We start from the raw sequence: 23349 nt of genomic DNA on the forward strand, positions 1-23349 counted from the left end.
CCCTACCAATCTAAACCATTCTATGAATCTATGAATTTTACTTCAGGTTCAGATTATGACATGTTACAAAATTTTGCTACAAGAGAGGCCAACAGAACTCATGAATAATTAAAAAGCAGCATTATACCTGAGGCTGTGAGAATGATGGATTTGTACACTATTTCATAAAGACACAAACGATTTAAACCGAAAAGGTCTAAAAAGATGACAACTTCCTGCACCGTAGTCTGAATTTTTCAACATACTACTTGAAGTGACAGTAGACATTTTAAAACAGCACCATGGTGATACATTAAGAAACATGCTAATTACAGAGGAATGGATCTTGTTGATAAATAACCAAAATGACCCACCTTTTCAAACAGCAAGAGCGTGGAGGTCCTCAGGACGATTAAATAAGCTGTGTGCAACTGCTAACATAGAAAGGCAACCTTCCTATTAAGTCTACTTAAAGGGTATTTAAAGCTCAGCCTCTCTGGTTGTATCATACCTCCAGTCAGTTATGTACTGATGATTATAGGTTAAAGGCTTTACTTCAACTGCCCTCTTTCAGAATACAGAATAAAGAACATAAACTGTTAGGCAAAGCAGATCTTACCTGCCTGTTCCATATAGCAGCAATTTTTGGATGGTTTCCAAGTGTTAATGTTTGTTAAACAGAGTGAGGAGGTGACTGATGACTCATTTTCCAACTATCAAATTGACATTCTAACAAACAGCTCTGTCAATGCCACATTTATCTCATATTCTTAAGGAAATTTAGAAGTCAAACAAATTGATTAGTGCCCATGATGGTTCTTCTTTGGATAGACTTTTACCATTCACCTGTTTTAAGACAATGAATTTTAAATCCATAGGATTAAAAGTTTCTGCTCTTTTGTACACTTTGAAAGTATTTTGAGGAAATAGAGAATTTTTCAGATGTGTTTCCACAAAAGTGCTGCAGGTCATATTTGCTATTAAGACTCAATAACTGAAATCATGCCCTTTGATGTTTGCTTTTGATAGACAAAAGTTCCAAGACAAAATTAAGAAAAAAGTAAGTAAATTAGGTCTCAGCCAAGCAGAGACTTGGACTGAAGTAACATATCCTAGTCCTTTTTATTAGAATACTATGGGAACAAAGAATTGAAAGGAATCCCCTATGCTGCTGAGTCCTAATCCCAGAAACTGCAGGAGTCACATGTTTAAACACATCCAAAGATACTAGTTGCATCTGACACATCTCTCCATAAGCCACTTCAGTGTTTTCCCACTGCAGTAAGGATCATAATTTGACATCTTCCCATCTGAATGAAACACTTTTCTCCTTTACTACTATTCCAGGAAAGTTATGGTTTAGTTGCTTAGCATGGTTTAGTTGATTAGGTGGTGTTGGATGGTAGGTTGGACACGATGATATTGAAGGTCTCTTCCAACCTGGTCCTATGCTATGCTATGCTATGCTATGCTATCCTATCCTATCCTATCCTATCCTATCCTATCCTATCCTATCCTATCCTCAGTAATGTCTCATTCTTCACTAAACCTGCTTCTTATATATTTAGAAGAATTACAGACAACTAACAGAATTTTGTACTTACATAGTGGCTGAAGGCATTAATGTCAGCAAAAGCAACGTAAGTTTCTGAGAGCACAGAGCAGACACTGACTATTCTGAACTCCCTTAAAAAAATAATCTATTTTGTGATTAGTATACACAGTGTAAAGGGCATAATCCACACAAACCTCTCAGAGTGCCTCCTGACACTGCTGTGTGATGCAGACATTAAGAGCAGGCTGTGACTGTACTCACATCATCCCAGGTAACAGACATACAGCTCCAGTAACTGTAAAAAAGGCTATGTACAAATTACAGCAACAAAACTTGCTTGCTTTAAAACATTTACAGAAGTTCATGAGGAGTGAAGGAAAACATACCATTCTGACAGGAAGATACACAATGATACAGCAAAGCAACTGGACCATTAAATAAATGTTTATGGTGCAATACAAAGCTTACAGTATTCATTGCTGCTTGCATAGGTCCCAGAGAACTTCTTTGAAATGATCCCATCATGAAAACATAACTATTGCATCACTCCAAGCACTACAAATTGATTTAAAAGCTACTTTATTTAACAGATTGAATGACTGGTCTACCTACACATCTGTGATACTTTGTACAGCTTTTATTGTTATTGGACAAACCACAAAATTGTCCCTTCATGTATCTCTGTGGATATCACCATGAACATTTCAATGTACACAGTAAGCACCAAGACCACTAAATAGCAAGAATGATTCCTTCTCTATATTCACAGACTGTTCTGCAAAATTAAACAAGCAGTACTAACACTGTGCAATAAAAAAAAATACATCAAATCACTCACTTGCTATTTTCTGTAGTATTCAAGCTAGTTAATTAATTAGAATACTTTCAGTATTTCAAAGCTTTAGTACTTGATCAATGAGTACATCTAAAAGGCTGCCTAGAAAACTAGCATTATTTACTGAGGGATTTCTAAGGACAGTTATCATTGTGGTGAGGTGAATGTTGTTCCTCCAGTTGTTCTGACAGGGTTCAGTGCTAAATAAAGTTATTGTTTGTTGCATTCTGACCAGAGATAGGGCTGAAAAAGCAAAAAGGGGACCACTTCTGCTTCTACATATCCAGCAACAGTAGTGAAATAAATAGACCAAATGTGAAGAATTCAGTTTGGTTTATCAGTAAGACCAGGCCAGGGCAGCTGTATTCAGTCCTATTCAGTTTTTGAACCAGAGGAGACAAATTGGCAATGAAGAAAGGGAGAAAGGTGCTGTGCACATGTGGGCATACTCAGTGGGTATTCTGAAATACATTGCACTAGAGATGGAACCTAACCATGAGATGACTCCTGTTTTTCAGAAAAACAAGCTTGTAATTCAAACCTGGATCATGACACAAATTTTATATCTGATTTTTGTATTATAAAGATCAATGTGAAAATCCAGACTAGTCACTGCAGAGACCAAAACTGAAATCTGTCTTCAAGAAGAGCACCCAACTCCTTCCCCTGGCTGAAGAGCTGCCTGTTGTGCCTGGGCTGTAATGGAAGCATCCAGCGAGCCAAGCCAGCATGCCCATGAAAAGACAGTGTGGGTTTGTAACAGTAGTTCTCTTAGATTGATCTCAGTTCCCTTGTTTCAATGTAGCTATTTATATTATTTATTTAAAAAAACCCCAACCAACCAAACCCCCAAACAAACAGAAAACCAAACCCACAAACAAACCCCACACCAATTGTGGAAGGACATTCCTTTCCCTTCCACTACAGTCTTCTGAATGAAATGTAATAAAAGACTTCTTTTAAAGAAATGAATAAAGGTATAATAAGTATAGAAGGGTGAAAGCTACTGTAAAATAGATCCAGTATATCAAGGCAATGAACATAATTACCTTGGGGAAAAAAATATCTCTTGTTACAGGAAGCAAAGGCAAGGAAAAATGTAAAGTAATGACATCTATCACATGGAATTCTTCCCCTCACACTGGTGCTGACAGGGCACCAATGCAAACTTGGCACATATAAATGCTCCTCTTGTTAGGTTTGGGCTAAAAACTGTATGGTTAGCTTTGTGTTCAGCTGATGATATAAAGTCATCATTGTAAGAATGTAATGAAGGGAGTAAGAAAAAAGAGAAGGAAATCACAAGCTGTAATTATTCCTGCTTCTTAAATCTTGACTCAAGAACAAGTTTTTAACAGTTCAATTTACTGCCATACTATCCACCAGCTGGAAAAATGAACCATGAAAGCCTGCCTGTCTTTGTGTAGTCTTTGAGGAAACACCAATGCATTGGATTTTACTAAACCCTTGTGAGAAAGCCAAGTTTGAAGCTGCTGGGGACTTGTATCATTTCCAAGGCATGTGGAGAGGGGGTGAAAGGAAATGTCACTTGAAAAAGATATTTGGTATCGAGCATCAGCTGTGGAACATCCTCCCGATTGTGTAGCATAGCCTGAAATTGTAACAGAAAGAGCAAGAAAATATTGCATTAAGAATCAAAGCAAAAGCAGTACACTGTTTGCTTCTTACTGCACATCTGGCTTTCACTTGATGCTAAGAGGGTTGTTTTGATCAGGATCCTGTAACTTGAGAGAGTGCAATTGTAGCTCTTACCTGGACTTTACGAACAAATGATGGAGTCACTCTTTTCTCAAAATCATCTATTGGAGTGTATGAGTTGAGGATCTTAACTATCTGTGCAAATGACAGAAGACTATTTTAGCATGTTGCAAAAAGTGAGAAGATTAAAAAAGAAGAAAATGTTAATATAATGTCTTTATTGGTATTTAATTCTTTAAAGTTTCAGTAAAGTATTTTACAGTAAAAAAAAGAATTTTGACTCATCACCTAATGAATTGTTATGTATCTGAAGACTGCTAGGCTTGATTTCCAGAGGTGTCAGTAGGATCAAGGAGATGCAGAAAAAGGTGAGGTAATTAAGGGAAATAAGAACAACAATAAAAAGCCTGTGACAAAGTAAAGAAAATACACTGTAGAATAAAGAGATGGCATAAAACAAAGCAGAAAGATACAGCACAGGAGATGCTAAAATGCTAACAATCAGGAATAAGGAGTTTAAAATTCAATTTAACAAGTGGTGATGTGGAATGCTGAGGAATGCTATTTTTGTCAAGTATAATGCCAATAGCCTTTTGCAGCAAATTGTATCAGGTAGGCAAGATTCTGCAGTTGATGCTGCCAGAAGAAAACAGATGATTAATTACCTGCACAGTAGAAAGAGATGTGCAATGTTCACATATTTCCTTGGCATCTTCATCTGTGATCTTTTTAACCTGAAGGAGCCAGGCTGCTTGAGATAGAGGCTCCAAAGTTTCTTTGGCATTGCTGCTTTGAAGATTCTTGTCCTTAAGCCATTCTTCCAAGTAGCTGATATTACATCTGGGTTAAACCATAACAGATAACATAAATGTCAGATTCCCCCTTACAAGCAAGTTACATTAAAGACTTCTATGGAAGGAATGTTCCTCTCGTGCAATGTTCAAATTCATACATCTTAAGTTAAATCTATATCCATAGATGATAACAATCAATCAAGCAATGAATAGCTTATTGATATGTAAGTTTAATCCCTTATATATTTCAATTACTTAAAAAAAGAACCATATTGCTTAAAGCACAGTTAAAAGGAAGCAACTTACCACTTTAGCTGTTGTTTACAGAAAATTACTAATATGTACTGGCATTGCCTGTTATAGTGTAGAACTGTATGTCTTTAAAATTTTCATTTACAGCTGTGCTTGAACAGGAAATTAGAACAATCTTTGCACACCACAAAGGAGGGCTGGGTTTATAACTGATGACCTAAAGGTTAAAGCAGCTTTCTTCTAGTAATATTGCCAGATGGATCATGATTTTACTAGTTTTCATAGAATCACAGAATCAATAAGGTTGGAAAAGACCTCAAAGATCACCAAGTCCAACCTGTCACCCAAGACCTCATGACTAGTAAACCATGGCACTAAGTGCCACGTCCAATCCCCTCTTGAACACCTCCAGGGACGAGGACTCCACCACCTCCCTGGGCAGCCCATTCCAATGGCTAACAACTCTCTCTGTGAAGAACTTTCTCCTCACCTCAAGCCTAAACCTTCCCTGGCACAGCTTGAGACTGTGTCCTCTTGTTTGGGTGCTGATTGCCTGGGAAAAGAGACCAACCCCCTCTTGGCTACAACCTCCCTTCAGGTAGTTGTAGACAGCAATAAGGTCTCCCCTGAGCCTCCTCTTCTCCAGTCTAAACAATCCCAGCTCTCTCAGCCTCTCCTCGTAGGGCTTGTGCTCGAGGCCTAGTTTACTTTCACCTCAGTCTGCTGACTGTCTAATGGAGAGCAAATGAACTGGGTCTTCTGCAAAACAGGTAGCAGCATGTTCTCTTGATGCTCTTAGCGAAACAGATGATGCCTGATATACACCCTGAAAGCCTCTGTCTCAGTGCCTTCTTGTCAACAGAGCATGAAAAACGCAAGTCAGCTTTTGTCTGTCTGCCAGCTATGGCACATTGCACCTGTTTACTACAGTAAGAAAGAATTAAAAATACTGTTTGTCACATCATGAGTGAACTAGCATGGAAAGAATCTGAAACATGTCTGACTTTGAACTCCAGACTGTAATTTTCTCTGTCTTTTCTTCCATTAGTGTTTCCATGGAAAGAACAATTTGTAATATGTTATGTTGAGAAAGCTCAGCCCCAAATGCAAAGATCTGCTTTTTTTCAAAGAGAGTACAAAACAATCAGCTAATTCCAGCAGAATGGTGACAAAATACCCAGTGACTTAGAGATAAAGGATGTTACATAGAAGTGTCAAAATATACATTCTGAAGCTTGTTGAAACTTCATGGGCTTTACCTTATCTGCATTCCTTTTCTACATGAGCACATGTCCTTGCGGAGGAAGAGACTGTTGAGGGTGATAGCTCCAATCAGAAAGAAAAGCTGCTTCACTGCCTGCTTTAGAAGCTCAGAGTCCAAGCCATTCTGGCACATAGTGCTGTAAAAATAGCTGAGCTGTTGCAGGATAGAGGTCATTGTGTAGGTATCTGTGTCATCTATACTAGAAGAACGTTTACGGAATCCTGTAGGTTTCAAGCCAGAAATTCCCTGAAGACTTTCATATTCCAGCATGCCTGGTACTGAAATACAACAGAAAATAAATGGTAAAACCAAAATTCCTATGGCTCCTTTCATTCCATTAACTTCATTATTGAACAAAACCTACTTTCAGGATATTTTCAAAGTTCAACGATACAACACAAATAAGATTCTGACAAAGGCTTCTTGAGGCTTAATAAGCCTTTTCTTTTTGTAGAATGCTGATAGATTTCAAAGCATTATCCCACAACAAGACATGTTATGGGGGAAAAGTCTTTCTAAACACTGTGGAAATACACCACACAGTGGAATTTATATATGCACCAGACACACGCAGGTACACATATCTATATATAAATCAAGGGGATAAAGAAGCCTGTCCAATCCTTTCTTTCAGTGTATAAGCTTTATTCATACACTTCACAAGCCACATTTAAGGCTGTCTGGATTGCTGCTGTCTTACCAATCATAGGCTGAATGTTGTTCTCCATTACAACAATGAATTGGTGGTATATACGGATGGCCAAATCACTAAGGACTTGTCTGTATTCTGAGAGGTCAAAATGCTTCAAACAGTTCTCATTCTGACGTGGAGTGTTACACTTCATGAATTCCTACAAGTAAATTTTAAATGTAATTACTAGAAATCACATAACAGTACAATTATGAACTGTGACTACCATGTAATGTAGGTACTGGAGTCACTTATTCCATCTCTGGCTGAACACAGTCTCAGAATGCTTCAAAGCTACTGAGAACTTTTAATGGATGCTTCCAGTTCTGGGCTTTCAGTTTATGATGATATTTATGCTATTCCCAGTCAAGCCAAATGAAAGACATTCATAGATTTCAATGAACTTTGGAGAAATTCCTAGATCCCTTAAACAGAAGGGAGGGAGGTGCAGAAAGAAAGAAAAAGAGAGAGAGAATAAAACAAATGAAAAAATAAAAATAAAAAAAAAGGGGGGGGGGGTGAGAAAAAGGAGAGGGGGAAAAAAAAGGGCAAGCAGCCAAAGCAGAGTTGTTTGGACTGTGTTGGCAAATCAAAATCTCCACATTTACATTGTATTGCTGCAAAGGGATCTCATTTTCAGAATTTTACATCAGGGAAGTTCTGACTTCAGAAGTCTAAACTGAATCCTAGCCTGTGAGAAGTCTCAAATGTTCATTAGAAATACAAATTAAAGCTCTAAATTCTGGATTCAGACGTTTAAAATTTAGTTGCAACAGTAGGGAAAAGACTGCTATCAATGAAGTTTAAATGTTTTCAGTTCTCCATTACTCTTTAGAAGTTATCTATATGACCACAGGAGGGCGCATTGCTGTTTGGACACTACACAGTTACCGTGGTTCCAAGGCTTTATGGTACCACTTTGCTGTAACCCTGAAGACTATGAAAAACAGTTTAGAGCCTGCATCTGAGAAGAATAGAATAGAATAGAATAGAATAGAATAGAATAGAATAGAATAGAATAGAATAGAATAGAATAGAATAGAATAGAATAGAATAGACCAGACCAGACCAGACCAGACCAGGTTGGAAAGACCTTTGAGATCATTAAGTCCATCCTATCATCCAACACCATCTAATCAACTAAACCATGGCACCAAGCACCCCATCCAGTCTCTTCCTAAAACACCTCCAGTGATGGTGACTCCATCAACTCCCTGGGCAGCCCATTCCAATGGCCAACAACTCTCTGTGAAGAACTTTCTCCTCACCTCAAGCCTAAACTTCCCCTGGTGCAGCTTGAGACTGTGTCCTCTTGTTCTGGTGCTGGTTGCCTGGGAGAAGAGACCAACTCCCACCTGGCTACAAGCTCCCTTCAGGTAGTTGTAGACAGCAAGAAGGTCTCCTCTGAGCCTCCTCTTCTCCAGGCTAAACAACCCCAGCTCCCTCAGCCTCTCATAGAGCTTGTGCTCCAAACCCCTCCCCAGCTTTGTTGCCCTTCTCTGGACACGTTCCAGCAACTCAACATCTTTCCTAAACTGAGGGGCCCACAACTGGACACAGGACTCAAGGTGCTGAGTACAGGGGTAGAATGACTTCCCTGCTCTTGCTGGCCACACTATTCCTGATACAGGCCAGGATTCCATTGGCCTTCTTGGCCACCTGGGCACTATTTTTCTGTGTCCCTGCAATTTCAGTTCATGCCTAAGTTTGCAAAAGCCTAGGAAAAAAATACAGTATGAGTTTTCTATTTTAAAGAATTTGACAGAATTTTTAACATCAGGAAAAAACTCACTTTAAACAAGCAAGTAAAATAATGAAAAACCTGGACATTTTGTTGTGTGGCCCCTTTCCTGAGGTTTTCTTCTGTAGCAGTAGATGTTTGAACAATCACAATTGTAAAATAGTAAAACTATTTTTTATATATATATGTATATTTATGTATACAAATATATAAGCACACACAGAGCTGGCTATCTACACATGTATATACACACACACATATATATACACACAGAGAACTGATATCTAAGTCCATCTCACATTAAACTCATATGGAAGAATTAAAATTAAGTAGCAGTTTCTATGTCATGTCTTTAACCTGCTTTAGGACTTCAGTGTTTCCTTGATTTCACTTGGTCCATTAATTCTATACTGTCTTATTGTGTAAGATGTCTCATAGCACTGCAGAGCTATGTGAATATGTAAATATCTAGAAGGAACGTTGGTGAATAATTATCTATTTATTACCACTATTTTTCATTCAAATTGAAGTCTCTCAAAGGTTAAGTAATGAAATAATTTGATGAAATCAATCCTACCTCTTCCCCGCTGTACTGCTTCAAGCAGTTAAGAAAATAATAGGTATTGGAAAGCCAAAAGGACAACATCTCAAAGTCTTCTGAATGTTCCTGAAAATGATAATGGTATCATCTCATTAAATTAGCTTAATAATTAAACTTAGGATCATTACAGACTTGGTGAAATTGTCTGTAGCAGAAGGAGCATATAGCATCTGTAACATCCTGGCTGAACAAATCATTCTGGGTTTTTAGGCTGAGATCCCTCTTTTATTTGGTAAACACTGTTTAAGTCTCCTTATATGGGAGACTGTCTAAATAAAGTAGCCTGAACCAAATGATTTTACACGTTTCCATGCATAGTGTTGTGTATAGGAGGCCCTCTTGCAGAAACTGTGAACTCCTCTATACACAAACAAAACTGAACTACATGAAAACATACATACATAGGCAGAGCTGTGTTTTATTTTTGTCAGCTAAGTCAACACAACTACTTCAGTGGTTAAACTGTGGTATAAACTTGTTTGCAAACAAACTACAGGCATTCTCTATAGAACAAACTCAACTGCATAAACCACAGTCCATTCCTGCCTGCTTGCTTGCTTGGTGTTTTATTGCATTATAAATCCATATTAAGCCATTTACATAGCTGAATTTGTTATATAGATGAGACAGCAGACTAAAAATTCTTGTTAATAACTTGATTTTGTAAACTGGCTGGCAACATAATTTTAATTATTTGGGTACTAATGCTGCAGTACCAAATGACATGTCAAAACCCACCCTCGTTACGGCAGTAGAACAGCACTGTAAAACAGCTCTTCAAAGTTATGATACCTGCCTGCTGCCAGGCACATTAACTTTCATTTCTGTCCCTCCAACTTTTACCAGTGCCACAAGCACAAGTGCACTTCACTTAATTAGTTACTCATTGTAAAATGTAAAATACTTTAAATGATTTTGTCAACAAGCTCTTCAGATACAAATAATTTATGTTAATGCATTCTGCATTCAGCAGAATCTTACCTAGAGGCTTTACAGGGGTACTACTACAAATAGCAAAAAGAATGTCACCAATGATTATTATTCTATTATAGGAATAGTTGCAAATAAAGTGTCACCATCCCCCGGGTACTCTGCAGGCATCTTGTAAACCTTACATTAAAAATCAGAAAGTACAGTAAAGTCAAATGTAATTCCTACCTTAACAACTTCTTTGATACCATCAATGGTGGCATTCATAAAAGATTTCAGCATGTCAGCATCATTCAGATAATCTGCATACCTCACACACATGAATAGGATGTAGGCTGGAAGGCCAGGTATCATATTAACTACAACTCCACGTGGCTTCAGATCTGCATAAAAGAGAGTTATCAGCTTTATTATATAAAAATCAAATGATTCAATGTATCATTCCAAAAAATGGGATTCTTTTCTTCAGTGAGCAGGTACTGGATAATTGATTTACTGGTGAACTCCTTGTTTCAGAAAAGTTCTGGAACAGTATTATTCATGTAAGTGTATTAACTGATTTTTTGAGACAGTTAAGAGGACTGTGGCAAATTCTAAGGTTCATCAGGGCTTGGCCAAACAGGACAACCTCAAAAAGCAATTTGCATTTAACTATACACTGGAGGACCCACCAAATTCTGGCACTGCTTGATTACACACATTTGTCTGCAAAGGTATAAACCTTTACATGGTTGAAGGAGGTGAGAAGAGAAGGAAGAGGTTGTTTCCACCTCTTGCATTTAATAATGGTACTAATGTACATGGAAAATTGCTGAACTTTACTATTTTTTGTAAGCTAATGCAAAAAGCTGGTTTGGCAGTAAGACAAAGTAAAGTAACTCAGAGGAAGAACAAAATTCCTCTACAAAAGAAACAAGTAGGTACATTTCCTTTCAGAGAAGGGAATGGTATACAAAGGACAAACAAGAGAGTAATTCATCACACATGGATATCAGCTCAGCACTTACAAACTTACTAGATGACCAGGAAGAAAATGAATTCAAGTCCCTGGTGTGCTCTTGAGATTTATAGCTTTATAAGTGCATAAATAATAAGAAAGATAATAGAGTCAACATTACGTAGAGTCAGACAAACGATTTTTACACAGACGAAGCACTCCCATACTTGAAATGTCTGGCAGTAGAAAATGTGCAATATAGAGCTTCCAGGTTGTATTGTTGATGAGAAAATGGGAATAAGGTAACTTTGAACTCAAGTGAAATACAGACCCTTGTAGTTTTTACCACAGTGTTCTACACGGGATATTGTCAACTACTGATACAAAGACTAAGTGTTACTAAAATACCTAGGATCAGATTTTGAATGATCCTTTCTTCGTCCTCTTTTTTGTACTCCATCATTCCAATGTACTCTTTGGACAAAGCTGGCACAGGAGCTTCAGCTGTCAAACACAAAAGCACTGTTACTTGCAGGTAAACAGCTAAGGTAATGTTCATTTTAGAACAAGCTACTGGAGAAAAGCAATTTTCTCTGCAATAAACAGAGTATGGGCCCTGTTCATAATCATGTTCCTACATTGTGGTTCCAAGCATTCTGAGTTAAAGAACATTTATATTATGTGAATAGTTTCACTGGATTCAGTGGCATGAGAGCAGTGAAGGGGAAAAGGACCTGGGGGTCCTAGTGGAAGGCTGACCATGAGCCATCAATGTGCTCTTGTGGCCAAGAAGGCCAATGCCATTCTGGGGTGTATTAGAAGGGGTGTGGTTAGTTGGTCAAGAGAGGTTCCCCTTTCCATCTACTCTGCCCTGGTGAGGCCACATCTGGAATATTGCATCCAGTTCTGGGTCCCTCTGTTCAAGAAGGACAGGTTGCTGCTTGACAGAGTCCAGCACAGAGCCACAAAGATGATTAAGGGAGTGGAACATCTCCCTTACAAGGAGAGGCTGAGGGAACTGGGGATCTTTAGCTTAGAGGAGACAAAGAGGTGACCTCATGAATGTGTATAAATATGTAAAGGGGGGATGCCAAGAGGATAGAGCCAGGCTCTTCTCAGTGATGCCCAATGACAGGACAAGGGGCAGTGGGTGGAAGTTGAGGCATAGGAAGTTCCATGTAAACACGAAGAAAATTTTTTTCACTGTGAGAGTGACAAAACACTGGAACAGGCTGCCCAGGGGGGTTGTGGAGTCTCCCTCTGTGGAGATACTCAAAACCCGCCTGGATGCATTCCTGTGTGATCTGCTCTAGGTGATCCTGCTCTGGCAGGAGGGTTGGACTGGATGATCTCTCGAGGTCCCTTCCAACCCCTAACATCCTGTAATTCTGTGACTTTTGTTAAGAAACAGCAACATCTCTACATTAGTGACCTCTTCAATGTTTTTAAGAGCATTCTATGGTGAAGAATTACTTGCTGTGCAAGTGCTTTGTACAAACTAACTTCTTATCAGGAACCATCTGCCATTTGGGGCTAATAAGAGCTGTTACTCATCTGACACAAAACTAACATTCTGTTGGCTCAGAGACAGTTTGTGTGAGGGTATGCTTTAACTTCCACTAACAGAACCTTATGCCTCTGACAATCTTTAGTTTAGGTCCCACATGTGCCCATTATTTAACTGGGAAAAAAATACAGGAAAAGACTTCCATAGAATTTCTGTTGATGTTTCCCCTTGCACATTTTCCTGAGGTTTTAATTTCCAGCCCAACCCCAAACCCTAACATTTTTATTGCATATACTTTAAATTCATATATGGAACATTTACAGCTGTTAAGAAAAAAATCATGTAACCATATCTTACCTTTTCCAATAGTCTTGGTAAGAGTTTTGATCTGATCCTCCAATTTTTTTATTATTCTATCTTTCATGTCTAATTTTTCTTCAAGATCCTGTAATAATCAGTCAGCAAGTTCAGAGCAACCACAATTAAAAAATGTCTTCTACTGCTACATGTTACTGCTGCAGCTGAAGAGCACCATGATGTATAAAGCTGGTGAGGGACTTTTTAGGATGTCAGGTAGTGATAGGACATGGTGCAGTAAAGCAAAAATATAAATGGGTAGATTCAGGTTGCATGTTAGGAAGAAGTTCTTCACCATGAGGCTGGTGAGACTCTGAAACAGGTTGCACAGGGAGATGGTAGAAGCCTCATCCCTGGACGTTTCTAAGGCCTGGCTGAATGGGACTCAGAGCAACCTGCTCTAGTGTGAGATGTCCCTGCTCATGGCAGGGGGGGTTGGAACTAGATGATCCTTGAGGTCTCTTCCAACCCTGACAATTCTTGGATTTTATTTATATTTGGTAGGGGAAACTCTCTTATCTTTTTACTCTCCTGTCTTTTTGCTGTCCCAATGAATTGAGAAAACATCCTCTCCGTATTGCAAAATAATTTTTTTTCCTCTTTATTATGCATTTCAGGTACAGTTTCTTAACTATGATTTCATTTTCTCACCATGTTTTCCGCAGTAAGTCGAGTTGTCTCTTGCTTTATCTTGCTTTGTACATCATCCTTAATTTCTTCTTGTATTAGACCATTGCTCAGTCCCTCAATTTCTTGGGTTGTGACTTTCAGTCTCTCTTTCTCTTTCATGTCTACTTCATTCTGGACCTCATTAGTTCTAAAAATAGATGGATAAAAAGCTGCATCTCTTTTCCTTCTTTCATTAAAGCATAATCATATTTGTCCAGTTTTTATTAACTGTACACAAGGCTGTAAAGCAAATCTTACACTGCATGTGGTACTTTAAGGAGTTTAAGTGACTTTGTTACCACAGCTTAAAGCAACTACGTTTAAAACAATTAAAATACATATTTACCGTCTCTGTCTCCTATCTCCTTCTAGTTCATAATGCAGCTGATTAGACATCTCTGGCATTGTTCCCAGCAGTAATTAGCAACAAAATCCAAAACAAAAGAAAAACAACAAAATCAAATGTGCTTACATGTCCTTGCTAGCATTCAGTTCATCTCTTCATACGCCTATAATAGTGTTTCATCTATCGAGATTGAATGACGTGACAGTGTATCAGAGAAATATCTGCCTACTCCACATCACACTGAATATTGTGTGGTGTGACAGTTTTAGGCTATGCCTTTAAGAAAAGACAGCTACAGAATTCTCTAGCTGAATGTTTAGGTGTAAAAAGGAAAACAAAGGTAATGCTAAACTAATTTCATTGGTAGATCAGTAGAATGTAGCCTTAAGAACTTAGAATCTGTCTTCAGTCTGTTCTGCCTTTCTTTCTGTTCTTGGCTGGAGTGCATGCAACTGACCATGGACTGAAACTTTTGAGATAAGAAAACTAACTTTCTTAACAACTGCTTTGAGCTAAAGAGATTTCCCTTAATATCCATTTCTCTTTTTCTCCCCCTCCTTTTTTGTTTAATTAGCTTTGGACAAGAAAGAGGGGTGGGGGTGGGGGAAAAGAGGGGTTTGGGGGGAACCTGAGGGGGGGATTCTCCTTGGGAGGGTTCCTCTGTGTTGCATTCTTTCCTGTGAATTTTGTATATATTGTAAAGACTGTCTATTTTGTATATATCCATTGCATGTCATTCTGCTTGTAAAATACAGCTTTTCATTCGCTTCTCCGACTGAGTTTAGCTGTGCTTTATGTGGTGGGAGGATTAAACCTTCACACGTGGGATGAGCAATTTTGAAGGTACTAACACCTTGCAGTTGGTAATTAAACTCTTGCTTAGGAAGATACTGAAAATGGACAACTCAGACTCCACAGCAAGGTATGCTTTCATGATTTGAGAAGAACTTTCAAATTGGCTAATTCAATAAGAATTTACTTTTGTCTCCCCTCTAAATTTTTCAGCACTGCACACTCTACCTCATGAACTATGCCTTAAGTTCCAAAACATCCTTTCTTTAAATGCTTGTTTCCAAAGGCAGATTCCATTACACATCCTTAACAGTGCCCTATTGAAAACCCTTGCAGACATCCAAACCACAGATCTCCATGACAAAAGGGTAAAAGAGAGAGACAAAACCAAAAAGTCACAAATACCTGCATATATTTTGTTCCTTAATGGCAGAGATATAAACAATACAACACATTGTGGTAGTGTTTCTTACATTTTACTGGCATGAAAGTAAGTAATAAGGTGATGAAGTTGTTATGTAAGATTGCTGCAGCTTTTAAAAATGCAAATATAAGGAATTCCATACCATACTGGTACTTTACCTTTCAACTTCACAGCCTGTTCTTGAAGACGGTTTTCAAGATCTAATTTTTGGTTTTCAAGTTCGGAAACTTGCTGTTTAAGATCTGGGATCACCTTTTAGAGAGAAGATTTACACATTTCAGCACTTTTCCTGCGTCTCAAAAGTCTGAACACCTTCAATTGCAAGTAGTCAAAGACTGGTGAGACTGTGGCGGAGTACTGCTACCTGCCTGCCTGACTTGTTTAGCTTTTGTGGAGGCATCTGCTGTCGTCCACTCTTAAAAATGAAACAGTGAGCTAACAAAATGTTTGGACTGCCCCTGTCTACCATTCTTCTGTTCCAGTTTGAATTTCCCTAGCTCAAATAACATTGGCAAAAGCATCAATGCATTACAAAAGATTTTTTTTTAAATACCATTGTAACTTTCCTTTCTATTTTCACAGGATATTAGGGGTTTGAAGGGACCTCCACAGATCATCGAGTCCAACCCCCCTGCCAGGGCAGGACCATATAACCATATAATCTAGTGCAGGTCACACAGGAATGCATCCAAACGGGTCTTGAAAGTCTCCAGAGAAGGAGACTCCACAACCTCTCTGGGCAGCCTGTTCCAGTGCTCCCTGAGCCTCACAGTTCCTCCTCATGTAACTTTCTTTTATAAATATTTCTTCAGCTATATTTTGCTCAGCAGAAGAATCACATGGTGCATAGGATCCTCTGGAATACTGGCATTTCCTCGTGTGAGCTAGGTGCTCACAGCGCTCATATCAGACGCTTACACCTTTGCCTGCTATTTATTAGCAACTTGATGCGTGCTTCGCTGCCCTCTGGTGGGGAGAGCCTCGCAACTGCACAGTTCACTGAATCGCAGAACCAATGTTAGGGGCTGGAAAGGGACCTCGAAAGATCAGTTAGTCCAACCCTCCTGCCAGAGCAGGATCACCTAGAGCAGATCACACAGGAACGCATCCAGGCGGGTTTTGAGTATCTCCAGAGAGGGAGACGCCACATGCTCCCTGGGCAGCCTGTAACCGTCAGAAATCCCCCAGGCTCTTGGGTTTTCACTATCTGAGAACTTGTCACTGAAGTATATTCTTCCTCTCCCTCAGTTTTTATAGCTGTACGTTAGGGGATATCCTTCTGGTCATCTGGTGCCCTTCCAACTTCTTGCTCACTCCCAACTTAACTTGCTGAGGTGGGGCAGAGTAGGAAAAAGAGAAAGCCTTGACACTGTGCAAGCTCTGTTTTACTCAAAAATTGGAAATGTAGCATCATACAAACTGCAACAGAGAAAGTTAACTCCAAGCCAGACACACCCAGTACACTGTTATAACACAGTGTACCTGCAGAATGTTACAGTATCACAAAACTGCTTTTCATTAAGTCTGAAATACCAGAAGTGTTCCATCAGAAAAAAAATACATGGTCTGAGCAAAAAATAGCTATTTTTTTAAATTATCAGATACTGAGGTTAAATTATGTATTTTAAAAGGTATAGTGAGCTAACTTCCTAGTCACTGCCCAACCTCTGATCCACTTTTAGTTAAAATTCTGTGTAAACAAAAACCCTAAATATACCCTTGTTTCTTCATGACTTCCAGTATAAAGCTGCATATCTGCATAAATTATTACACCTCTCAAAACTTCCTTGCACCATTGAGAAACTGCAAAAAAACCCAACCAAAATACTTGTATGAGCTCAGCAGTAGATATCCTGGCAGCATTTTGAAGTCAAAAACATCCCTAAAAATTTGGAATATTTAGCCACATAAGTGTACAAGGGTTCAAACATTCTGAAGACTCCCTAGCTGTCAAGGACAGAAGTCAAAGCCTGTGTGAGCACTGTACACTTGAGTCTGTACAAGAATTGCCATCCTGTGATTACAATCAAATCTCAGTTCAGATTTACACAAAAGCAAAGTGGAAAAGCCTCCGTGAAGCTGCCACAAGAAGCTGTACAATAGAACAATAAATCTGGCTGCCTCCTACCCCAGAATGCAGGGAAAGAACCTTTAAGGATGTGCAATCCTAGATGACCACATTGAGATTCCAAGGACATGATCACAAGATTTTGAGGGTTTTGTGCCCTCCCATTTGGATTTACACATTTGAATTGTGTAACTAAGTAACAAAACCAAACTTGACTTTAGTACACCTTGATCTTACCAGGTTTTCTGAAGTTAGCCTGCTGACTTCAAGTCGAATACCATCATTTATGTCATTTTCCTCGCGAAATAGTTTTTGTAGATGATTAATATCTTGGCTGAGATGTTCAACTTTAAAGTTCAAACCTTCAATCTCCTTTTCATATATTTCTTTCTGAGACTGGAAATGACTTTCCATTACTCTGTTAAAAAAAGGGAGAAAGAACATGGCAGATGGAGCACAACCTTCACGGGATGGGTCACGTTTAATACAAAGTGAAAACAAAGTACTGTGGTTAAGAGGCAGACATTCCATTACATCCCCTGTGCTTGGAGGGATTTGAAAGTTACTCATGGTATCTAAGAGGAAACAGATTTCCCCCACTGACACAGACACACTTATCTCACTGATTTACTAAAAGGTTGTTAAACTGATTTTAAGCTGCTCAGCCAGTCTCACAATGTAGTGTTTGTTCATTTCTTAAACAGATGTTCGGTATTTCACTGTCAAATTACTTACTCACTGATCTTCCCATTTATTTTCTAGATCACAGCTTGAAGTTATGAAAACATGGAAGAACTGAACTAACCTTGTAGCTTTTTTCAAGCCCTCATAAGCAAACCACAGTTCTCCATCCTCATTTAAGTGTTCCAAATCCTCTGTGGAGAGTCTAAAATACAAGGCAGTATCATTAGTGCAGGTCAACACAATTCAGCTTTTTAAAGAGACCTCAGAGCAAAACTACCTGCTTCTTACATCCTCAAAGTCATAACTTTCCAGAAGCTGTTTTGTAACTTCTGACATCTTGTCTGGAAAAAAACAACAACAAAAGTGTATTACAGGAACAATTTTCACTGCACATTTCAAATCCAGCTTCAGTATAAAAATAAAACCAACCTCTTCCTAAATCTACAAGGTTCTTTCCTGGCACTCAGGAAATACATCTGATTTACTACAATAAAAGGATGAGGGAATTGGTTCTACTTCCAGACATGTAATGTGCACTAGACAGGTATGCCACCAATACAACGCATCAAGCTTTCAGTTCCAAATCTGGAGAACCGGGGTTCCATAGATTATTTGTCATCTAGTGCAAGGTTACCAAAGTAAATGCTGTAGATACAGGTTTGTTACATGACATTGTTAGCACTGAACAAAGTGCACAGCAGTAGCACTTCTAAAGTACCTTTGCCCAAAAAAGAGCTCAACTCAGCAAGTTTTTTAAGCACATTTGACAGTTTTTGGACCTAAGGCTAAAGAAAGGATGAACAAAAGCTAGAGAATGCATTGTTTCTGTATTCTTGGGTCTCTACAAGCAACTTGCTAAATTCTAAGTGAAGTTTACGTATTAGTATTGATTTTTAAACATACAAAATGTTTCAAATTGGTTTCTTCACTTGGTAAAACCCACCTGCTGTTTAGGTTTTTTTCCCTTTGCAATTAAAGGTATGAATAGAAATAAACCGCTACGGGATGGGAAAGAGAACTGGGGTTTTGTCAAAGCTAGCATGGAAGAAATCAGTTTCAACTGGCCTGGTTCACACTGTCCTTGGTAAGTTCTCTGAATTATCTAGCATGTAGGTTACCTCTCAGCTCTCGCTTTTGTGACTGGGCCTGCCTTTCAACATCCAATTTTTGTGTCTGCAGCAGTTCGATTTCCTTTTGCAACTCAGGTATTTTCTGAATCAAACAAAAATTACAGACTGAGACAAAAGTTAATGACAAGGTCTGTACATCAGCTAAATTATAAAGATAACTATAATTAAGAACAAGTTCATAGGGTAAAAGACTTGAAATGTATTGTGGCTCTTGGGCATGAGAGCAGAACTACTGTGACACAGTGCAAGCATCCATGTTTGTGTCATGGAATTGATTCAGAAAAATAATTACTTTATAAAAAAGTACTAACTTCAGGTTCACACAGACTCCATTTATGGAAAATCCCTTAAGAAACTTACACTTCCTTGGATTAAGGAAAACAAAAAAGGATTTGCACATTTAAATGTATAAATGTTCAGGCACAATTAGTCAAAACATGCACTTACTTCTACAAGTAATAACTTATATTGTGTACTACATGAAAACAGTGCAGCATAGTGATGCATCAAATACAGCTTACTAGCTACAACTGCTAAAAATTGCACTGGGAAAAAACAACAACAACAAAACAGTGAAGCTAATCTATAAATAAAATGCCCACATCCTACTTGCTTTGTCTAACAAAGACTCCAAAATTAAATGTGCCATACTTTACCTGTGCTTGTTTTGTAAGTTGTCCTACTTCCATTTTCAAGCCATCCTGAATGACAACTTCGTGCTGAATTTGTTGTTCAAGCTGATTTTTTTCTTCTTTCAGAATCTTAATTTCTCCCTTGAGCAATTCAATCTCTTTTTCATAGTCCTGCTTCTGATTTTGGAAATTTTTCTCAAGTATCCTAAACAAGACAATGAAAAGGTGGGTTTATTTTCCCACATTCGTAAGTGAAAGAGTAGGCTCTGGTTGTGTTTTTATTTGAAGGACATGTTTCACTGAAGAAAACTTAAATGAACAATAATTACTTGAAAATGCTATCTTACATCCTCAGAATCAATCTACAAAATGGATGATAATGGGGTGAGAATGTCCCTAGATTTTCCTACATCTAATTCAGCTATTGAGACCGAATTCAAGGCAAACCCGAGTTTTTTACCAAGTAAAGGCCAATTCTCTAACTCTTTGACAGACTTCCTGAGCAGCTTATATGGCCCTAAAGAAGGACAGCACTAAAGAAGGACACAGCAACAGAAAGCCCTATGTCCTTCTCAGTAAAACTTTACAAAAAGCTTTTCACTTCCTATTAGTCCCTGCTGTAATGGACTGGCTTCCAGCATAATATAGCTAATGGGCAAAGCATTAAAACTAACAACAAAGTCCTCTTAGTATAGCCTGAGGTTATTTGCAGCTGAAATCAGACTGAGCTGAAAGACCAAACAGCTTCCAACACTCAGGAACAGTGACTGATTGCACTCTTCGTACTTCAGAGAGAAGCATTTATGTGGTATCTGAAGGCTCCCTGATTTATACTGGAAGAGAGTTACTGGGCAAAAGACACTTGTCTTAGTTGTTGCTTTGCAGCATGCTTTTCTATTTATTGCTAAATAACAGGATTTTTAATACCACAAATTAAATACTAAAGGGGAAAAAAATAATGGGTTTCCCTCTATGCTTTTAATCAAATGTCCTTTACAAACAAGGATTGTCTTTCCTTCAAGCTGAATCTTTCAATTACATCCTTTCAACATTCACTTCACAGGAACTCTGACTGGTATGGCCATCAGCTGCTCTTCCAGTCCTGACCGACCTCTGAGGATATTGCCAAAGAAATCATTATGATCAGGGTTGCCTTCCACTTCTCAGAAAGACACAGGAAAGGACAGGAAACTGGCAAAGTAAGAATAGACTCGTATCTACAGTAATATTCCCTGCATGTGACTGACCCACAAACTGCTTTTCCCCAACAGTATATGAAGCACTTCAGTACTAGCAGTAATATCCAAGAAGAATGACAGATTCCTAAGTGATGTGAGCATTTATAGCAGAAGAAAGAAAGGCAGAAAAAGAGAAAAAATAATTTCAAAGCAATAAATTCAGATTCCATACATTCTCTGATTTTCTTCCTTTTGTACATCACTGAAGAGTTGCTTCGTGAGGTCATCCATTTTCTCTGTCAATGCAATTATGTGCATTATTAAAACAGTACAACCATAGTGAGAAAGAATCTTTTACATATGGGAAGGCTGGAATGACTCTCTCAAGTGCCAAAAAATGATCACAGTAAATTTTACAAGTAATGCTATGGAATAAAAAGGTTCTGAACCACCAAAGTGTCATTAGTCTGAAGTATAACTGATCTCATGTGCAGCCTGTGCCCTTTGAAATTAAGACTCTTAAAAGCAGTACATTACAATGAACCAAGGACAAAGCAACACTTGGAAGGAATGCATGTGCATGAGACAAGAAACATAATAGGAGGACAGCTTTTACTACTGAAAGAATGGATTTAGTTTATTAAATTACAAAGATTTGCACTACACATTCCAAGCAAGAGAAGCTCAGAATCAACTTGTAATTTACTGTATGTTTATCATTTATATTGCTTTTATTAAAATAAAATTAATTTACCTTTGCTCAAAAAAATGACTTTATAACTTTCTCCCACTATAACTCCTTTAAAATTCCTTTTACTTACTGTACCTTTCATTTCCTCAGTTTTCTCTCGGAGCTTTATTTCTAAGGTCTCTTTCTGTTCTTGTAATTCTTTATTCTTATTCTCAAGTTTTATGATTTTCTGTATACACAAAAAGTAAGCATAATATACACATTACAAAGGGGATGAAACAGGTCACAGAAGTTCTTACATTTTAACAAGCATATATGGATTCCTTTCCTTCTCTGCTAACCTCCCCAATCCCAGAAGTGAAGTTGCTACGTAACAGCTCAAATCATGCATTTCATAAATCCAGTGACAAAGAAATGAACAAAATGAAACTGAACTAAAAGCACCCAGATGACCAATTCAAACATACCTGTTCACTGTCCTCTTTGTATTTTTTCCCTTTCTCTTCATATGCTCTCTTTTGAGCAGTTAACCTTTCAAGATCTAACTCAAGTTTCTGAATCATATCCATATCATTCATATGAGTTGAAGCCAGGCTGGTCAACCGTTCCAGCAAACCATGATTTTCTCTACTCTATAAAGGCAGGTTAAAAGAAATCAGAAAAATGCACACTAGAAACTGTTTAATGGAATCTGAAATAAAGCACCCGACATATTTCTGCTCACCATCCTGTATCAAACATGATTATTTAAACCAGGGCTTGTTTCCATCATTTAGATTAAAGATAATTTGACTGCTATGACTCTCAAAAACGAGCTGGAAAATAAACATAATATGGAGTTCCCCAAAATTACTAAATGTATCTCATACATCCATCCTTCATCCTAATACAAGCAACCCCATCACAGACTGAATGGTCTACTTCAGAAACAGGAAAAACAACAACAAAAAAAGGAAAAAGAAAAAAAAAGTTTTAATTGGCATAACAAATCCAAAACCACAAGGAAGCCCCAGATGATCCTTCTTTCTTTGTAAGGGACCACATCTCCTTACATATTGTCTTCTCTTGTCAAGTAAAGCATGGATATTGTAATTCATGTAAGTCTCTAGTCAACATCAGAGCTCTGAATAAAACAGGTGTGAGACAAAAACCAAGTACAAACCATAAACTGACTGGTGTCCCTCACCTGTTCTTCTATCTTCTTCTGCAGCTGCTGCACTCTATAGGAAAGTTGAATATTCAATACAAACCGCCGAATATTCTGAAATCTGCGCCTGGCAAGCCACGCACGGGCGTATTTCTGAAGGATCACAGCCTTGTGCTCTTCAAGCATCTTTAAAATAAAATATTAAGAGCTGTTTGTAATTATCTATGGCTCACTCAGAATCAATTACCACATGCTCAAGGTGCACCAGGGCAGGTTTATGCTGGATGTTAGGAGGAAGTTCTTCACAGAAAGAGTGATTGGCCATTGGAATGGGCTGCCCGAGGAGGTGGCAGAGTCACCATCACTGAAGGTGTTTAGGAAGAGACTGGATGGGGCACTTGGTGCCATGGTTTAGTTGATTAGATA

The 23349-nt window shown here is 38.3% G+C and overlaps 1 protein-coding gene across 1 annotated transcript in view; it reads right to left on the reverse strand.

Moving 5' to 3' along the window:
- Positions 1-3427: 3427 nt before the first annotated feature.
- Positions 3428-23349, reverse strand: part of MYO5C (myosin VC) — a 41140-nt gene continuing 21218 nt past the window's right edge. The window contains exons 21-42 of the mRNA XM_054168841.1: positions 22963-23109; positions 22244-22408; positions 21912-22005; positions 21318-21381; positions 19932-20112; positions 19264-19357; positions 18423-18486; positions 18267-18347; positions 17699-17879; positions 15541-15645; position 15298; positions 14178-14229; positions 13814-13979; positions 13163-13250; positions 11707-11802; positions 10590-10744; positions 9408-9497; positions 7099-7249; positions 6394-6676; positions 4754-4928; positions 4143-4223; positions 3428-3981 (exon numbers count right to left, since the gene is read on the reverse strand). Of these exons, the coding sequence (XP_054024816.1) occupies positions 3829-3981; positions 4143-4223; positions 4754-4928; positions 6394-6676; positions 7099-7249; positions 9408-9497; positions 10590-10744; positions 11707-11802; positions 13163-13250; positions 13814-13979; positions 14178-14229; position 15298; positions 15541-15645; positions 17699-17879; positions 18267-18347; positions 18423-18486; positions 19264-19357; positions 19932-20112; positions 21318-21381; positions 21912-22005; positions 22244-22408; positions 22963-23109 (2667 nt within the window). The 3' untranslated portion in view covers positions 3428-3828. The remainder of the gene's footprint in view (positions 3982-4142; positions 4224-4753; positions 4929-6393; positions 6677-7098; positions 7250-9407; positions 9498-10589; positions 10745-11706; positions 11803-13162; positions 13251-13813; positions 13980-14177; positions 14230-15297; positions 15299-15540; positions 15646-17698; positions 17880-18266; positions 18348-18422; positions 18487-19263; positions 19358-19931; positions 20113-21317; positions 21382-21911; positions 22006-22243; positions 22409-22962; positions 23110-23349) is intronic.

Source organism: Dryobates pubescens, chromosome 17, assembly GCF_014839835.1.
Source record: "Dryobates pubescens isolate bDryPub1 chromosome 17, bDryPub1.pri, whole genome shotgun sequence".
NCBI classification, from domain to species: Eukaryota; Metazoa; Chordata; class Aves; order Piciformes; family Picidae; genus Dryobates; species Dryobates pubescens.